Genomic DNA, 19776 nt, shown 5'->3' with positions numbered 1-19776 from the left:
AAAATTTAGAATCAACCAACGAAAACGGTACGTTTCTAGCACTTGTGGTTTTCGAGATCTCATTGTCGAAAGGATTTGCCACAAACATATTAACTTTTCCAACATTTCAATGTATAGAGTACAAAATTTACACATAGAATCGTACATTATTACGTTAAATTTAATTTAGTTTGAAGTGTGCAGTGCAGATTTCTAATGTGCAAGATCAATATAGCCTAGAAATGGTCAAAATATTCTAAAATTCGTCTTTAAATTCGTAATCACTAACAGCAAGACACGACGGTAGATTCAGCAGTTTTTTTGTTAAACGTCGATCTGAACACTGTTGAGAACCACTGGTGTTAAGAACATTTCTGCAGTGCAGTGACTTCAGTCGTTGACAGCTATTTTTGCTCTAATGCTTTTATTGAGACGTTAGTATATTTATTAATTTGATTAAAGGTATATTTTGTAAACTTCATAACAAAACTAGTATCAAGATATTTAGTAACTAATACAAAATAATATATATAGCGACTATTTATGTACAAAGTAATTACATTTGAAGGTCAAAAAAGTTGTTGTCTGGTCTGCCTTTTCTCGCTAAAAGCAAAAGTCCGTCCGGTTTGTTCCTTTCCACGAATTCCATCAGTGGTGAATCGAGCAAAATTGTTAAGTTGTCTGTGCCTGATGAATTTTAATTGCTTGTGGAATGTTCTTGACGAGCATAACTTCAAATTTAATTTACCAGTACATGCCTAATATGTCGGAAAGAAACATAAGTTAATTATTTTCAGTGCCTTTGTATTAATTGAGGTTCTGTGTAGAAGTAAAAAGAAAAAAAAAGTCCAACAATTTATTTAAGGGTGCACAAAATGAAAAATAGAACATCTGGAGTCCAGAATGGGTCTTAGGTCATAGTCAAAGAATATTAAAAAAAGAAAAAGAAGAAGAAGAAGAAGAAGTAGTTAGCTTGTAATCAGTAGTATTAAACACTCGTATTTTTGCATAGCCTTTGCCACTCAACAATCATCATTACCTTTTAGTAACCAGAATTAGTCTTATTTTGATTATACGTATAAAATACCATATACTACTGCTTAGATGCATTGAACTACATGGAAACAGCATCATCATGGAAGTATCATAAGAAAATAATTATTCCTCTTCACTACTTATTTTTTGTTTATTTAACGTCCCATGTTTATGCACCGAGGTGATAATGAACGATATAAGTGGAATGAAGAAAACGGGAGGAAACATGATAACCCTGAGAAAAGCCATGCATTCAGAGTTTGCCCACCACAAAACCCACCTGGCGCGAGCTATGATCAAACCAGGGACCCTACACACCCTTCACTATGCAGTAATATGTATAGAAGTAATAGTTCAATTTTCACTTGATATTTACTTACATATAGACTCAAGCCGAATGCAAAGAACTGATAAAAATTACACTGTATCCACTTGAAATTAGTTTGTAGTCTGTCGGAAGTTTATTATTATTATTATTATTATTATTATTATTATTATTATTATTATTATTATTATTATTATTATTATTATTATTATTATTATTATTATTATTATTATTATTTTAAGCAAGCCTTTAACGAAAGGTCAGTAAGGACAGTTTATTTTATTATCAACTTGTTTTCCATCCACACAGTTTCAATATTTATCAAACATTCATCTAGTTCCCGTACACAATTAGAAAAAGCATATTGGTTAAATTCTTCCAAATATTCCAGATTTCTTTTATGAGTGACTATTTTTTGTGTAATGACTTTAGAATTATTCTCTCCTGTTTGTTGTTCGTCTTGAGAGAAATGTTCATTCTTCGACGTTGACATCATCTTTGCTAAGTTATTATTTGCTGTATTAGTCCACGCCACTGTAGGGATTATAATTCTTTCATATCGTTTTTATTCTTTCTATCTCGACAAGGAAAATAGAAAAAAAAGTAAAGGAACTATCCACACTTCTCAAAAATGGGTATCCAATATCCCAGCTAGCTAGGTGTCGAGGTTATTGGAGTTTAAATACACAGAAACAAATGCGAATTTCTCCGATTCTGAAAAAAAAAAAAAAAAAAAAAAAAGTGCTCAAATTAGGGGGTTATCCAAGATAGAGTGTGTCCAAATTGAGAGGTTATATACTATATATCTTATTAGATATATTTGGCTACCTATTGATATGTGGCCTGTGACATGTATATCTTCTTTTTTTGTGCTGGTTGAACCAAGTGTTCCTAAGTACTAGTGAATTATGTCACTAAGAAATTAGCCAGTTACCTATTTCGATGATAAGGCATATTTTGGAAGATATTGAATTGACAGAAAACTTTTTGAGAAGTAGTTTCTAAGATTTTGTATCTATGTTGTTACTGCTTGAGAATTGAGATTATTTCGAGGATTTTTGGTGTCTTTTTTTCTTTACCTTGAAAAACAAAGATAGATGTTCAAAGAAAGATAAATGTTCATAGTTATCTAATAGATCTCTTTCTTGTGTTTTTCAGGTGGAGTGAGAGAATGCTGGAGGTGGGTCTGCGCGTTGTGCGCGGCCCAGATTGGAAGTGGGGGAACCAGGACGATGGTGAAGGTCATGTGGGAACCGTGGTGGAGATCGGGAAGCTTGGCAGCTCCACTTCTCCAGACAAAACAGTGGTTGTCCAGTGGGACTCAGGATCCCGAACGAACTACCGTGTCGGTTATCAGGGTGCTTACGACCTGCGAGTCGTGGATAATGCTCCTGCTGGTAAGTTGTCTTAGGCTATTTGAGAAAGCGTTACCCCCTGTAGCGAACGCGGCCAAGGTGGCTGTTCAGTAATTTTACTTTCACCAAATTAGTAAATCATACTGTGAGTCAGTCAGGGTTTCCAGGTCTTTTTGCCAGGTCCAGGTGTGTAATAGCAGAGTTCCAATACTCTGCACAAAGCATCTTCCAAGCAGCTGTTTCTTGCTACAATCCTTTTGCCTGTCAACACGTCTTTCCTTTTGAAATCTTTTAAACAGCAGGCAGTCTATTGTTCCGAAATGCACCAAATACGCTCGAGCCGACGTTTTCTCCGCGATTTTATTGCTTTCGCGTTTGTGATTAGCCATCTACATTTAAATACATGGTCAACGTATTCCAAGCGTACGCATGAGCAATAAATACGCTTTGCGATCGCCTCAAATAGCCGGGTACTTAGACGAACTCTTTTAAGACTTAAATCCATTCATTTTTATGCAAAGAAGCATTTCAATTTCTTCTTGAAATAAAGAAATTTTGAAAATATGATCTTGCTCATGACAGTTGCTTGTATGTCAATTATCTTCGAAATAATATACCGGTAGATGCGTGAATCCATCATTGACATGTCACCCACCGCAACTTTAATGCTAATACTCGTATCTGTTCTCGTTTTGTACTACAAGTCATGAAAGAGACAAGAGCGAATGAATCCTTTATGTGAATCCCATTGACTTACGTTTGTGCTAGGCTCAATTATGTTGTAGGCCCTACTGCATTCGGAAAACAATAACAAGAAACTTTGGGATATAAATCCTCATACGAAAATAGAAAATTATAGACCAACGTGGGTGCATGTATTTTCATTCGAAGCTATAGTCCTCCAAAAATTGGTAGAAACTATCAAATGAAGTACCATAATTCAAAAATGAAATGAAATCTTTTTAGTTTAACGTTCCACGGTATGCTCTTTAGGCTAAGGGAGACGGATGATTAAAACAAGTTAATTATAATGGAAAAATTGGTGGGATGGGATTACCCCGAGAAAACCCACAATCACGATGTTGTCCATCACAAACTTAGTTGTCCGGGAACCGAACCAGGGACCCCACGCATAAGAGGTAAGCGCTCTATCACTGAGCCATCAGAACTCAAGAATGAAATGTTGGACTAAGGTCGGATATAAAAAGGTAGGGAGTATTTTGAGCCTAGAATCCGTTAATGTTCCAATGGATATAGAACATGGCAGGTGACAAGAGTTAGCCTCGAAGCTCAGAACGAAATACATACATGAGATCATCCGGAAATGAAAAAATGATAGATTAAGAATTGAAAATTGATACATATTGGATATCCACTGGTACGTGAATGGAATCTAGTCTTAAAATTAATCACTATACTCTTTTATCTGATCTTTATCTTACACTTCGTTCTCTAGTATATAGATCTTTTCCATATCATTCCGACCAATTTTCGGCGGTGGAATGATCCATATGTGCACTCATGTGTTTCCATGTGAGAATTAATTTCCCCAAACTCTCTGATGTTGTTCCCGAACATCCTTTATAAAACAAGCTGAACAGAGCAATAAACTATGAATAATACAGGGTGGCTCAAAAGTAGGTATACAGATCAGTATCGATGAAGTATATTTTGATTTATTAATATAATGAATTTATTTGCTTTGGTTATTCCGAGCTTAAGATATAAGTGATAATAAATTAAGAACAAATAAGTAAGAAACTAAATCAATACCTACATGAGTAACAATAAGTAAATGATACAAAATGTCATGACGGATCAGTACGGGACTGTATACCTACTTTTGGACCACCCTTTATTAAAAAAAAAAAAAAAAAAAAATGAACGGGGAGTTACCAAAGCATGTAATGTCACAATGGACTTACTCGGTCAAAAATGCTCTGTATATTTTGATTGATTTAAATTTCGTAATGGTATTTGCTATTAGAGATTACTAGTGAAATGTTAATTAAAGTAGGTATTTTTATATTTAAAGCATTACATTCAACGAGACTTGTATAATTTAAAGCTTACTCATTCAAAATTTTTCCCAAGAAAATAATTCCTAAAAGCCGAGATAAAAGCTTAGTTAATTGTTGAAACTACTGTACGAAATTGCAAGGATGTCTTCGTGGTTTCCCACAATCACTAAAATAGGACAGATATTAAGAAGGCGTGTGTTGGTGGATCGAGCAACCTGGATTTGATTCTTGGTCATTACGACTGAGGTTTCTTCCCAACCCTGTAATTTTCGTAGCACCTTTCCAATATAATGGCCCAAGAGTAAGGAGGGGGAAGTAAAGACGGTCAGAGTTTGCAACTGACCACACTATTTCTCATGTTGAGTTCTAGAGCATATGGTGGGAATCCTATATTTACGCTTCCAATAATGGGCCTCTATGGATTTCGCACGATGAACAGCAAAGATCTTTACCTTCTTTTTGTAGGTTATTAGATCTCCGATGTTTCTCTTCCATTTCCATGCGGGTGTGAGTGAAGATTTCGTTTACCTGAGTATTGTACTAAGTGGCTTGTTGCAGTGGCCTGTATATGTGAAAGGAAAGCGATATCCGACGTGACCAGTGAGGGGAATTGGCATGTTTAAAAAAGAGGTACTGAATGCTACATTACGAACATGAACTTACAAAGTTGTCACGCTCAGGTTGATACCAGATACGCTGCGGGATGTGTTTGGCCTTCACGTCGAAGACATGACCTTGAGGGAAGAGGTTTTTCCTCTTCAGCAATCGTGTGATTACTAGTTGCTCGGTTGCGTGGTAGTGGGAACTGGTTTAGAGATTGGTCTGAATGGATCGGCTTAATGAGATTTTGTTTATTTAAGAATGAAGGGTCATCAACTTTTGCGAAGCTACATGTAAATTTGGGACCGCTGAGACGGTCGAAGGTAATTGCTTCCAAAATTATTTTCCAGTCCGCTCAGAAGTTGAAATTAGGTATTAGCTGCCAGGAATGCCAGCTACTTGATGAGAACCACGAACTATGATAAGCTGATTGTACAGTATCCTCTCTTAATTCCTTGTGCAATATTTTGCAATGAAAAGATGTTATCATAATATAATGTATAATATATATATATATATATATATATATATATATATATATATATATATATATATATATATATATATATATATATATAATATTTAACAAAACATCCAACATTTCAATCAAAAATTTTCTGGTACGCCTTATATCTGGAGAACTACATATAGTGTAATCAAACACGAACTTTTAGTTAACTCAATATGATGTGCTTATTCCATAGAAAATACGAAGACTTGATTTAAGGGCCGTTCAAAAATTTTGTGGCCCGTGATCCAATTTGCCCAAAAGGTCCACTATATTTAAAGAAAAAAATTCTTGTAGGCCTTATGACTGAAGAATACATATAGTGTGGCCAAACCCAAACCATCACTTAACTCAGTATGATGTGCTTATTTCGTGCTTATTGGCCAAGGTAGCAATCTTTTGATCCATTTTTAATTTTCCTAAAATTCTTGTTCTTTTGTCAAACCATGTTTCCTCAAGATTATAATAACAAAATGGACAAAAAAAAAAAAACGTGGAACTTTCTAAGAATTTTTGTTCCAATCATTTTCTCAAAGGTTAGGATTTTCAGCCTCAAGTATTCTTGTAATGGCTTAGTAAGTCCTTTTATAATTTCGAGGAAAAGAAAATATATAAAAGCGTAATAATGAAAGAAACCAATGTAGCAAAATTACCGCAATTAATGCTAGTCCTAATTAGGAGGTAAATTACAATTTAGTTTAAGCTTGCAGATGGAATTTAGTTTCTGAACAGCAATCAAGAAATTAGAAAGAAATGATACTGATATTGTTTCCGTTACTAAGAGAAGTTTCTACAGTTTTTGTATTCATCCTCCTCAGTGATAGTTATTTTTCTTAAACTTTCACTTTTAAAATAGCAGAAGAAATGCATTTGTGTTTATGTTAGCTTTGCCAATAACTTGAGAAGCTAATTAAATGAGATGAAACCAGAAGGGATTTTGGCTCAATATTTGCATTGTTAATTCGAATCTTTAGTTCACCATTTTTAAACTAGGTAATTAACGAAATAAATAGCAGTCGTTTATAAAGGATAAATTAATACTCGTACCTCACTTATTTAAATAATCGCTTTAACATAACCCGATTTTTTCGGGCACGGCTACTGTGGCGCTGATTTTTTTCTTTTTCTTTTTTTTTCATGAACTCCTTAATAATTTTCCTGTACTTATTTGAAAATGTAAGTTTATAACCGGGAAAAAGTCTGCCCCTTTGCTTCACTAAATTCTAAATTCATTACTGATTGTATTAATTTTCTTCGAAAAATATGAAGCGAAGGCATTTTCAAATCGCATGACTGTGAGTGATTAGGTGCAGTTTTGTGCGTATTATGGACAACAAATAAATTGTTGTTACTTTTATATATGGAATTAGACTCAGGAATTATGGAACTCATGAAATTGTCACATGAAAAGCACGTGCATGTTACTAGGCATTAGTTTGTTCGTACGCATGTTAGATAGATATGGATGCAAATGTTAAGCTTATTGATTAATCATTTACTTCCAAATCTGTTCCTTCAGTTTATATTAAGGAGTTTGATTTACCGAAATCTTTATACAGAGTGTCTCAAAAGTCCCTTAAGATAAGGTGACTGTTATAACCAGAGTTACAACAAAATGTAAGAGGAGAAACCGTCTCCAAATATGATGTTCTCAATTTAAAGTGCAAGATTTTTTTTGAATCGATCAAGCCGTTTGGGCTGTACACTCTTTATGCGCCCAGTATTAAATGAAAATGCAACGTTGCTATTTACCTGAACCTACAACATAAGTGAATGAAGTTACTGTCTCTTACACTAACGTGTAGATAGCCAGCCTCCATTTCAAATAGTAGCTTCATTCATTTATGTTGTGGATTTAGGTAAATCGCAACGTTGCATTTTCATTCAACATTGGGCGCATAAAAAGTGTACAGCCCAAACGACTCATCCGATTTAAACAATTCTTTAACTTTAGATTGAACACATCACTTACATTTTGTTGTAACTATGATAATAACAAAGTTACCCTATGCCAGGGGACTTTTGAGACACCCTGTATATTTATTGTCTGTTTCTGTGAGACAGAATCTCAAGAACTGCTTGATTGACCGAGATATAAAGGGTCAAAGTTAGGGATCGAATTTTTTGACAGAGGTGATCCATCCAGTTGATTTCAAGCAGGGGCGGATCCAGGGGGGGCGACCGGGGCGATCGTCCCCCCAGAAGAGGAAACTTTCTTATTTTATATATATAAATAAAACCCATCCCAAAGTTTGGAGCCCTTAAAAGTAGCAGTATGACAACCCACCGCCCCCCCCAGAAGTCGATCCTGGATCCGCCCCTGATTTTCAAGAGAATCTAAAATCAGTTTCCCATGTATTGCTGACTATGGGAATAATAGTGGATATTATCCTTGCTTGGTAGACTACCCGCAGTGTTGTTGAGGTCTGCAGGTTAGTATAATGCTCAAAACACAAAATATTAATATGTCCGTGGAATTCAACGCTAAAATGGAACTAAATTACTTTCTACTCGAGACATCTAAAGACAAATATTTTCTATTTTCAAATATTCATTCATGTTAGTGTATGCTTCTTCATTTAATTTCAGGTAAATGCTATATTTAACCTTAAACTTAGTAAAGTTTAGTTTGTTAAGGAGTTTGGCTTAGTAAACTCTTTCATGGTATACATTGTGACAATTGGCATCAGCAGCACATAAACTTCGGGGAGGGGGACAGACTACCATGGGGACGGGTATACGAAATAACCACAGGAAAGTGGAGATCCGCGGTCCTTCCTCGGAATTAAAAAAAAAAAAAAAGTCTTCCTACATTGAATTTTAAAGCATGTTTTGACCTTAGAATCAAACAAAAACTTTTTTTTTTAAATGTGTTTTATTTTTACCTTTGATAGTCCACTTTTTTGCAAAATGGAGTACTAAAAAATACACATATTTTACAATTTGTTTATTCAAACAATAAAATGCAACCTTGTTTCACAACTTTAGTTAAACTCAGAAACAATAAAGTTTTGAAAACATGTTTTAGGCCTTCTAGCCTGCTAATGTAAATGAGGCTCAACAATGTATAGTTTTAAAATTATTTGAAAATTATCTTTCTTTTTAGCTAAACTAAACTTGCTTTACTGTTCTCTGTCTAAACAAAAATAGCTTGTAAATTTATAGGTATCTACTTCACCCTCACTTCGCCTTCACCTTCATAGGACCAAAAATTTCCTTTTTTTTTTTTTTTTTTTTTTTTTTACCATTGGAAACAAACTTTTGTACTACGCTCTTTCATATTAACTTTGTCTACCATTGTTTTGTGAACGTAGCAAACTGGTACATGGTTGAGGTTCTTTTGGATCATATTTGATGTAAAATACTTGAAATATTGGGGAGGACTAAAACCATTTTACAAATATTGGAGAGGACACGTCCCCGGTATAATTGACGCCCGTTATTGTGACACTGTACTACAATGGATCATCTCCGTATTTGATATGTCTGTCATGTTTTTGAGTTTCTTATCTGCACGAAGATTCCTTGCTGGTACACTGAGGTACGAGAATTTCAGACACAACACACAGTAAAGTAGATTTACCAGTGTAACGAAATTTTGGGGTCCTTCGAAATTAATTTCTTGTAGTGTAATTTTATACTGAAGTAATCAAGTTTCAAGAACTGTTGTTATATCCACTGCAGGATCGATGAAAGGGAAATAGTTATTAGATGAGAACAAACTTAGTGTTGACTTTCTTCTGAAGTTCCCAGATACAAAAGACGGTTCATGATAGTCTCTAACCACCGCATATGAATTTAATACAGATTTTGTCATCACTTGATGACAGGAGGCAGTCTTGAAGCATAAGTGCCATGTATTTCTATGTGTATACGTGATGTATTTCTATGTGTGAGTTCTTGTCCAAGCACTCAGTAGTTACTTTAAATCGCTATTCTGCTCGGCCAATCGGGTATATGAAAATGGCCATAATATCGAAATAATAAAATGAAAAAGAAATATCTCAGCTTAACGTCCTGCCTGTTAGTCTAAAAGAGACGGATGATTGAGGAAACTAAATGATGGTGGAAGAATTGGTTGAATGAGAAAGTGGGAGGAAACGGAAATACGCCGAGAAAACCTGCGGATACGGTGTTGTTCACCACAAACTTGGTCGGATTCGAACCAGGAACCCACGCACCAAAGGTAAGCAGTCTGTCACTGAGCCACCGTGCCCCCTTGAAGAATGAAATAATATAAGGAAAAGATCGCATTATAAAATTAGATTAATTTAAATTGTTTTTTTTTTTAATCTGAAGTACAGGCAAAAAGATTATATTTTTATTCGTTATAATTACTGGCGTAAATCCCGGGGATTTGAGGGGGACATGTACCCTCTAAACTTGTAACTGAGGAGACTGTCCCCCCAATAATCCGATTTGAAATTGTTTTTTTTGGGGGGGTAATGATTTGTGTTCGACTGTCCCCCCAATAATCCGATTTGAAATTGTTTTTTTTTGGGGGGGGGTGATGATTTGTGTTCGACTGTCATAAAGAAAAGTGAGATGAAATTTATGTTCCTTGCTGTATAATATACAACAGGTGCACCTCAGAAATCAGTTTCATCTATCATAATATGATATGCATCTCCCTCCTCACCAAAATAAGCCTCAAATCTGCGCACCTTCTTGAAGACAACTCTGCTCCCCTGATCCTCCACAGCATTGTTTTTCAACTTCATAAATATTTTGAACATATGGGAACGGTCTTACCTGTCCCCCAGAATGTTGAAGACAGATTTGGGCCGATGGTTATAATGAAAGTTTGAAATACGCCAAAATAAAACGTTTTAACACACAGTAAGTAGGAGAAAGACGGAGAAAAAAATATATTCTTTTTACATAGGGATTGACGTGTAATGTTTTCAAAATGATAAGAAAAAATGAAATTCACTTTCCGTCTTTTGCGTTCATTTTATAATTTTGCAAAATAATTGTTTTGATGTCATAGGAATGTTTTCTTCTCTTGTAAGCACTGCATAGCTTTCAGGGAAGGTTGGCGTAGCATGCAGCATGAAACTAGATTGATGTGAAATATTAACGCGCCTACACAGGCTAAAAGTGATCATATACATTAATTGATAGTATGTTTCACTGAATATAGATTAGTAGCATTAGCGTTTGACGTAAGTGGTTTATTGATGGCATAGGAGAGAAAGCTACAGAGCTAGTCTAACTACCTGTGGCAAAACCTAGGTCACGCAGATGGAACACTGGATTTCTACTGCAATCGCAGCCAATGAAGAAAGGGAAAGCAGCAAAGAATTAGCATAATATTAGTTTTTGTTTTTATTAAAAAAAATCTTAATTATGATTTACAACTTGGCCGGTTCCAGCGGCGTAATTCTGATATCCAGCTCTTAGAGGCTAGATACAGAATTTGGAATACCGAAAAAACTAGTTAGATTAATTAAGATATGTTTAAGTGAATCCCAAAGTAAAGTCCGGGTAGGAAAATTCTTGTCCGCTAGCTTTCAGGTCGAGAATGGCTTGAAACAGAGACGCGTTGTCGCCATTATTATTCAACTTTATCCTGGAGTGCGCTATCAAAGATAGCAACCAGAGTCTAGAGCTGAATGGTATTCACCAGGTTATGGCGTATGCTATTGATGTGGACTTAATAGGAGATGATAGAAGAGAACAGTAGAAAGAAATACAAAGGTCTTATTAAACGCTTGCACGGACATGGGTTTAGAAGTAAATGCAGAGGAAACTAAATACATGAAAGTTCATCGTGATCGTAATACTGCAAAATATGGATCCATTAAAATAGCAAATAATACTTTCGATAAAGTGGAAACTTTCAAATCAAGGATCAATATTGAGACGAGTTGAGTTGAGTTGAATTTCAGTTTAGCGTCCCTTTCAGCAGCGAGGCTATGTGAGACGTGGACCTACTGATTAACGTGGAATCGGAACCACATGAGCTCAATATTGAGACGAAAGCCATACTTACGAAGAAATTAAATGTCTACTGAAAGCAGGGAATTCGTGTTATTATTCAGTTTAAAACCTTTTGGGGTTATAAATTCTGTCGAGAAATTTGAAGCTTAAAATATATAAAATGAAAATTATGGCTGTTGTGGTATATGGTTGCGGAACATGCTCGCTTACTCTGAGGGAAGAACGTAAGCTGAAAGTACAGTAGGACGTCGATAATCCGAACGTCAAAAATCCGAACGCGGTCCCTTGAAGCTTTTTACATTTTGTCTTAGCGCTAGCGATAAACAAACAATAGAATTGTCCGTCGTCGTTGTGTGAAGTCGGTGTTTTTACAATAGCTCTTTCATATGTAGTTGCTTGTCATATATATCTTTATTTTTATTTTCCCTTAGGCGTATACAAGTTAAGTTTTAAGTGTGAGTTACAAGAGCAGTGCGATTTAGTGTACGAGCAGATTCTTCCGAAAAATTAAATGTAAGTAGCCTTATGTACGGTATTGTAATTACTGTATGTACTATATAACCCCTGTATCGATTAAAGAGCATACCGTACAGTATATTTAAGCCTAAATAAGATTTTCTTGGTCATTTTCAAAAATCCGAAAAATTTGAAAATCCGAACTACCTGTGGTCCTAATTAGTTCGGATTTTCGACTTCCTACTGTATTTGGAAACAATCCTGAGATGAATATTCGGACCCAGGAGGAACGGGAATGGGAAATGGTGGGAATTTAATAACAGAGAACTGAATAATCTGTACCATTTATCAAACATTCTTAGGGTCATCAAATCTAGGAGGCTCAGGTGCGAGGTCATGTAGCTAGAATGGAAGAAAGTAGGAACTCTTTCAAAATTTTATCTAGAAATCTAATCGGAAAGCAACCATTAGGAAGACCTAGGAACAGATGGGAGGACAATATTAAGATGGGTCTCTCAGAAATATTAATCCAAGTTAGAAACTGAATCTAGTTAGCTAGGAATAAAAGTCAATGGAGAGCTTTTGTGAACGCGGCATTGAACCTCCGGGTTCATAAGCCATAGAATTAGTTCAGTTGATTAGAGGCTAAATAGTATGATGAGGAGCGACTTATACTGTGAGAGTTGTTCTTGCATGATGCAAGGTTCACACTGACGTTGAAAGTCAGGGAAATGCTTCAAAATACATGTATGCTGAAATTGCTATATTTTACAGAATACTCTAACTAACTCTATGGCTTATGGAACCGAGAGGTTCAATGCCGCGTTCACAAAAGCTCTCCACTGACTTCTATCTTTAGCCAACTGGATCCAGTTTCTACTTTGTATTCCTATCTCTGTGAGATCCATCTTACTATTTTTGTCCACCCATCTGCGCCTAGGTCTTCCTAATGGTCGTTTTCCGATTGGTCTTCTAGTCAAGACTTTGAAAGCGTTTCTACTTTCTTCATCCTAGCTACATGACCTGCCCACCTAGGCATCCTAGACTTGATGACCCTAACAATGTTTGGTAAACCGTATAAATTATATAGTACCTCGTCATGAAGTTTCCGCCATTCCCCATTCCCGTTCCTCTTGGGTCCGAATATTCGTCTCAGGATCTTGCTCTCAAATACTTTCAGTCTATGTTCTTCTTTCAGAGTAAGCGACCATGTTTCTCAACCATATAGAACAACAGGCATGATTATCGTTTTATATATTTTAAGCTTCAAATTCCTTGACAAAATTCGAGGGACAAGATATTTTGAACTGAATCATAACACGAATTCCCTGATTTTAGTCGACATTTAATTTCTTCGTGAATATGATTTTCGTCTGTTAATATTGATCCTAGATATTTGAAACTATCCACTTTATCAAAAGTATTATTTAATATTTTAACGCATCTATAATTACGATCCCGACGCACTTCCATGTATTTAGTTTTCTCTGCATTTACTTCTAAACCCATGTCCCTGCAAGCGTTTAATAAGATCTCTGCATTTCTTTCTATTGTTTCCCTGTCATCCCCTATTAAATTTATATCATCAGCATATGCCATAACCTGGTGAATACCGTTCAACTCTAGGCCCTGGTTGCTATCTTTGATTTTCCTTATAGCGTATTCCAGAACAAAGTTAAATAAAAATAATGGCCACAACGCATCTCCTTGTTTCAGGCCATTTTCGACGTGAAAGCTTGTGGACAAAAATTTTCCTACCCGGACTTTACTTTGGGATTTGTTTAAACATATCTTAATTAATCTAATTAGCTTTCTCGGTATTCCAAGTTCTGTAAGAACGTTGTATAATGTTTCTCTCATAACCGAGTCGTAAGCCTTTCTAAAATCAATAAATAGTTGATGTACCGGGGTATTGTATTCCCACTTCTTCTCCAGTATTTGGCGAATGGTAAATATTTGGTCGATAGTTGATCAATTTCGTCTAAATGCGCACTGATAATCTCCAATAATTTCATCTACGTATGGGATCAATCTTGCTAATAGAATATTTGAAAGGATTTTATAGGATGTTGACAAAAGAGAAATGTCTCGATAATTATTACAGTCAGTTTTGTCGCCTTTCTTGTGAATTGGAACACTGATTGATTCTTTCCACTCTTGTGGCAATTCTTCCTTGTTCCAGATAAGGAGAATGAGTTTGTGTATCTTGTTCCACAATTTTTCGCCTCCAGCTAAAATTAACTCACAAGGCAGGGTGCCCAGGTGTAACACGCCAATTGTGATAAGATTGTACAGACATAAACAACATTGAAAAAGAAACAACACGTATTTTTTTATATCGGCCAACAAGCACATTGAAAGGGTCAAATAGGGGCATAAAAATGGGGTCAAAATGAGATTATGTGGAATAAAGCGAGAATGAGAAGAGATATCGGAAAAGGTTAAATGTACGAAATACTACTCATAGTCGACGCAATTCAATGAGGTTGAACACACCCATGAGAAGAAAGCAGAACATCCGGAAATGGACCAATTACGTGTACAACATTGTCACAATATGTTACGGAAATGAGCGAAAAGGGTGATAAGGAGCAGGGAGAAAGAAGAAACGAAAACAGAAAATACGTGTTTTTGCTTTGGGTACATACGTTGCCCGTATGCGAAAGAGACGCAGATTTATCTCAATGCCCAAAGTTGGGATAACACGCAGGAAGGATGCAAACGCCGTTCATATAGACAGCCAGCGAGACAGCACTGCGCAGTGGGTTGAATATATCGCGTAATGAGAACAACGATGAGATGGATGTTGGAAACGAAAATATGTGTAAGCAATAGTAACACAAAAACAAAATTGTTGCTATTACTGTTCTGTTACGTTGTACGCGTATTTTCGTAGTGATATAATGTTGATACTCATGTGTGGTACTGATATTAATGTTGATGTTTATCTTACGTATGTGGACCACCTGCTATTACATTCTACTGTGCTATGAATTTTTGTTCCCATTGCCCGGTATATGCAACCCACTGCGCAGAACTGTCTCGCTGGCTGCCTATACGAACGGCGTTTGCATCCTTCTTGTGTGTTATCCCATCTTCGTGCATTAAGATAAATTGCGTTTTTTCTTTTTCTTCGCATGTGGGTGATGTATGCACCCAAAGCAAAAACACATATTTTCGGTTTTTGTTTCTTCTTTCTTCCTGCTCCTTATCACCCTTTTCGCTCATTTCCGTAATACATTGCGATAATGTTGTATACGTGATTAGTCAATTTCCGGATGTTCTGCTCTTTTCTCATGGGTGCGTTCTACCTCATTGAATTGCATCGACTATGGGTAGTATTTCGTACATTTAACCTTTTCCGATATCTCTTCTCGTTCTCGCTATATTCCACATAATCTCATTTTGACCCCACTTTTATGCCCTATTTGACCCTTTCAGTGCGCTTGTTGGCCGATGTAAAAAAAATACGAGGGCTAGTCAGGAAATACTTGGACTGATTTTTTTTTTAGGCAATTTATTATTACTCAGCAACAGGCACATGATCCTTTTCAAAGTAGTCCCCGCCCATTTGAATGCACTTTTTCATTCGAGTCTTCCAGTCCTCAAACACGTGTCGCAGGCCATTCTTTGAGAGGTCCTTCAAAACCGCCTCCGATGCCTTCAGAACCTCGGAATTATCGGAGAAGCGGCGTCCACGCAGTCTGGATTTTAGGGCAGGGAATAGAAAAAAGTCGCACGGTGCGGTAGGCGCCTCCACCATCCTCAAACCTTTGCAACAGCTCCCTGCAAGTGTCCACTCGAACGGCCTTCTGCTCTGGTGTCAGGAGTCGCGGAATCCATCGCGCACACACTCGGCTTATGTGGAGGTGGTCATGCAAAATTTTGAAGGCACTGCCATGAGATATGCGTAGTGCGGCTGCCAGATCGTCGATACTGATGCGGCGATCTTCTCTAACAATGACTGCTGCCGTGTTAATGTTCACCTCAGTAACAGCTGACGCTGATACACCTGGTCCACCAGCTTTCGTGATTGTCATTCGGCCCTCTTTAAACTCTTTGAACCACCAGAACACGGTACTTCGTGGCAGAGCGTCATCTTTGTAGGCTGCTCTCAACATTCCTAGAGTTTCTGTTGCACTTTTCCCCAGGCGATAGCAGAACCGTATAGCTGCAAATTGTTCATCTCGTAATGACTCCATTTCTTCTACAGGCGACTTCTAGAGGCGGCGCAGAACATCACCTGCAATAAAAAGTCGTGGTTACCAAACATGCAATGATTCCTTAACAACATTTTATATATATGCACAGCAAGACCCACCCTACTTGTATGCCAAACTATGAAGCTCCAGCGTTAACAGAACTGCCGGAGAAAAAATCAGTCCAAGTCTTTCTTGACTTGCCCTCGTACGTGTCGTTTCTTTTTCAATGTTGTTTATCGGTGTGTTACACCTGGGTACCCTGCCTTCAGTCGGAATTTCGTCTACACCCGGAGATTTGTGTTTGTTTAGTTTCTTTATAGCAGTTTCTATTTTATTCGGTTACGTTCTGAAATATACAGTTCTGCGGTGTGTATTTCCTTTTCTCCACGCACATTAGTTTTTGGCTGCGTGTTCAGCAAATCGTCAGAGAAATCTTTCCATCTATTTAAGATGCTATCCGTATCAGTGAGAATAGTTCCGTCAACTTTCTTTAATATATAAGCATGAGGTTGATAGCCTTCCTTAAATTCGTTGATTCCCTTATACATGTCCCGAATGTTTTTATTTTTACTGTTATCTTCAAGTTCCTTAATTTTAGCTTTCAAAAGATCGCGTTTCTTTGTTGTAAAAGTTTTGGAAGTTTCCCTCCTGATGTCTACGAAATTTTGTGTAGTTATTTCATTCGAATTTTGTAGCCAACGCAATTTTGCCTGTTTTCTCTTCTCTGCTAGTTTTATGCATTCCTGGTCGAACCATGGTTTGTTCCTATGTATTTCCGCGTGTCCCAATTTTTCTTTTGCTGAAATTTTAATACTATCTCTAATTTCTATCCAAGTGTCCTCAACACTAGTGCACTCCGAATCTTCTAAAGCCGAGAATCTATTCGAAACTTCAATCTTGTATTCCTCTCTTAACTGGCTCTCATCTAATTTCTTTAAATTAAATCTCTCCGTTTTCGGACATTGAATATTTCTTTTATTCAACGGTAATCCCTCTCTTATTATCGCTCTACCAGGTAGTGATCAGTGTCACAATCAGCCATTCTAAACGAACGGTCATCAATTATGCTAGATTGCCTTCTTCTATCTACTAAAACGTGATCAATTTGATTATGTGTTTTTCCGTCTGGTGAGGTCCATGTGTATTTATGAACGTCGCGATGTGGGAATTTTGTACTCTTCACGATTAGGCTTTTGGATGTTGCAAAATTCACGAGTCTAACACCGTTGTCATTGCTTTCCTTATGCAGACTTTCGTTTCCTATAATCGGTTTGAAAATATCCTCTCGTCCTACCTTCGCATTGAAATCCCCTAATAGAATTTTCATATGGTATCGCGGGAGTTGGTCAAATATTCATTCCATTCCATGTGCGTGGGTTTTCTCGGGGTTTTTCTGTTTCCTGCCACGTCCTTCATTCCACAATTTCATTCATTTCTCATCATCACCGTCTCCTTTAGCCTAGCTGGCATTATCGTGTGACGTAAAACTCAAAGATTTCATTTTTGTTTATGCTTATGAGTATATTTAGGAGAAAATATTGAAGCTACCGTTAGTTCGTAATTATTTTAGGTATAGTGTTTTAATGTATTCCAGGAAGTTGATTCATAATAAGTATTTATAGTAATTCTATTCTGTATTTAACAAATAAAAAGGAGAGCATTGAACAGATATTGAGGATGGTGGAATCTTTTTTTTTTTTTTCCTTTTTTTAAAATCCCTAATCCTAACCATAAATGATAGTGTTGGTAGTGTCGTGGGTCAGGAAAATTCACTTCCTCAGTTATGGAAAGTCAGGGATATCAATAGTTGAATTTCAGTGTGAAACTTGTGTTGCTCAGTGGACAAGGTCCATTGATGATTCGAAACCACGTTAATAATAGGTCCCATCCTTATGATCTCGGTGTTGTATAAGGACGTAAAACGTAAATTTATAATGTTAAAAATCCAAATCTAAACTAATTGTGGCGTTACACACGAAGCTCTGCGAGATGGCACACAGTTTGCTGCGTGTTGATAGTCAGTTTATCGGCTTCCGTTGCCATTATTTCTGGCGCTCTAAACCGGAGTTAGCTATTTTGTAAAAAAAAGTGATTTACCCTGACCGTCAGTGTGTTTGTATATATCCGCCCGTCTGGGAGACACAAAAATCTAAAGAATTACCTAATGAATCATTATCAGTTTTGGCCAGGACGTAGAGGATCAAAAATTAGGAATAAGTTCGTTCATGAAGGTGGTCCGTCCAATGGAAGTGGTAGATATCCAGGCCCGTATCCAGGGGGGTCTAGGGGGGTCGGCCCCCCTAAATTTTGGCTGGCACCCTAAAGTTTTTACAGTAGGCTTGCAAAAAAAACTATAATATGGTGATGAACTATCATATGGTTGGATCGGGCCCCCCTAACTTCAGCCGGACCCCCCCCCCCCAAAGTTTTTGGGCTGGCTACGGGCCTGTAGATATCATTTGATTTCTCGTAACTGTGATTTACATGTTACTTGTATACTTGCCAGTTAAGGATGCATTATATAGGAAACCAGGATTAGATTAGCATTTCCCTTGGCCAATGCCATAGGTTTATTACACTTCTCGTAGACTCCATTTCCCAGTTCTGATCCCTAGAACAGTTTGTGGACGCTCCTCTAGAGTATAAAATGTAGGTACCTTTGGTCGCAGTACCAGGTCCAAACGAGTGCATGCATTTTCCCCTTGTAGTGCAAAAGCTCTCTTGTTGAACATTAGGGCTTATGCGTATTTCTTAGTAATGTTTCATTTTTATTTATCGAGCAAATATTGTATGCGAACTTGACATAGCGGTACCCTTTACTGGCCGTAGAAGACAAAGCCAATAGTGAGATGAGTCTTCTGTATAAGTTGATTATATTACATGTGTATTAAGCACTACATCCAATCCATAAATCTTCTATGATTCCATTTTATTTTTGCGAGAAGTGTGCACTGCAGGTGTTCATAAGCAGCTGTATATAAGAGGATTAGTATTGTTTGATGGCACGTGTTCCACGTGACGGTCATGTAGGTACGCACATTAACTGAACATGTATGCATGTGCAGCCGTAATTACATATGCTGGGAGATAGAGAGAGAATGTTACTGGTAAAAGTGATGTGAAATGGGTCAGTTGGGCAAAGATGTTCTCACAAATATCCTTGTCTGTCGATACTAACCAGCCATATTAGTGCACCAGATTGTTTTTTTCACTATTGACGATTTTGTTCCAGTATTTGCAGCCATGTAAGACGTCGTACAAACATCTGCAAGAAAATAATGAGGTTGATATTCACGTTATATTTCATGAATTCTGATTCTAAGTTGCTAAAGCATTCTAAAAATGCAAATGA

The 19776-nt window shown here is 36.8% G+C and overlaps 1 protein-coding gene across 4 annotated transcripts in view; it reads left to right on the top strand.

Annotated features, from left to right (window-relative positions):
- Positions 1–19776, top strand: part of mib2 (E3 ubiquitin-protein ligase mind bomb 2) — a 253237-nt gene that overhangs the window by 139448 nt on the left and 94013 nt on the right. For all 4 annotated transcript variants that reach the window (XM_081737155.1, XM_081737153.1, XM_081737156.1 and 1 more), the window contains exon 2: positions 2498–2736. In XM_081737155.1, coding sequence (XP_081593281.1) covers positions 2511–2736 — 226 coding nt within the window. In that variant the 5' untranslated portion in view covers positions 2498–2510. The remainder of the gene's footprint in view (positions 1–2497; positions 2737–19776) is intronic.

Source organism: Thermobia domestica, chromosome 13 (assembly GCF_964235325.1).
Source record: "Thermobia domestica chromosome 13, izTheDome1.hap1.1, whole genome shotgun sequence".
Lineage (NCBI taxonomy): Eukaryota > Metazoa > Arthropoda > Insecta > Zygentoma > Lepismatidae > Thermobia > Thermobia domestica.
The sequence above is the reverse complement of the archived record's forward strand: the minus strand, read 5'-3'. Positions and strand labels throughout refer to the sequence as shown.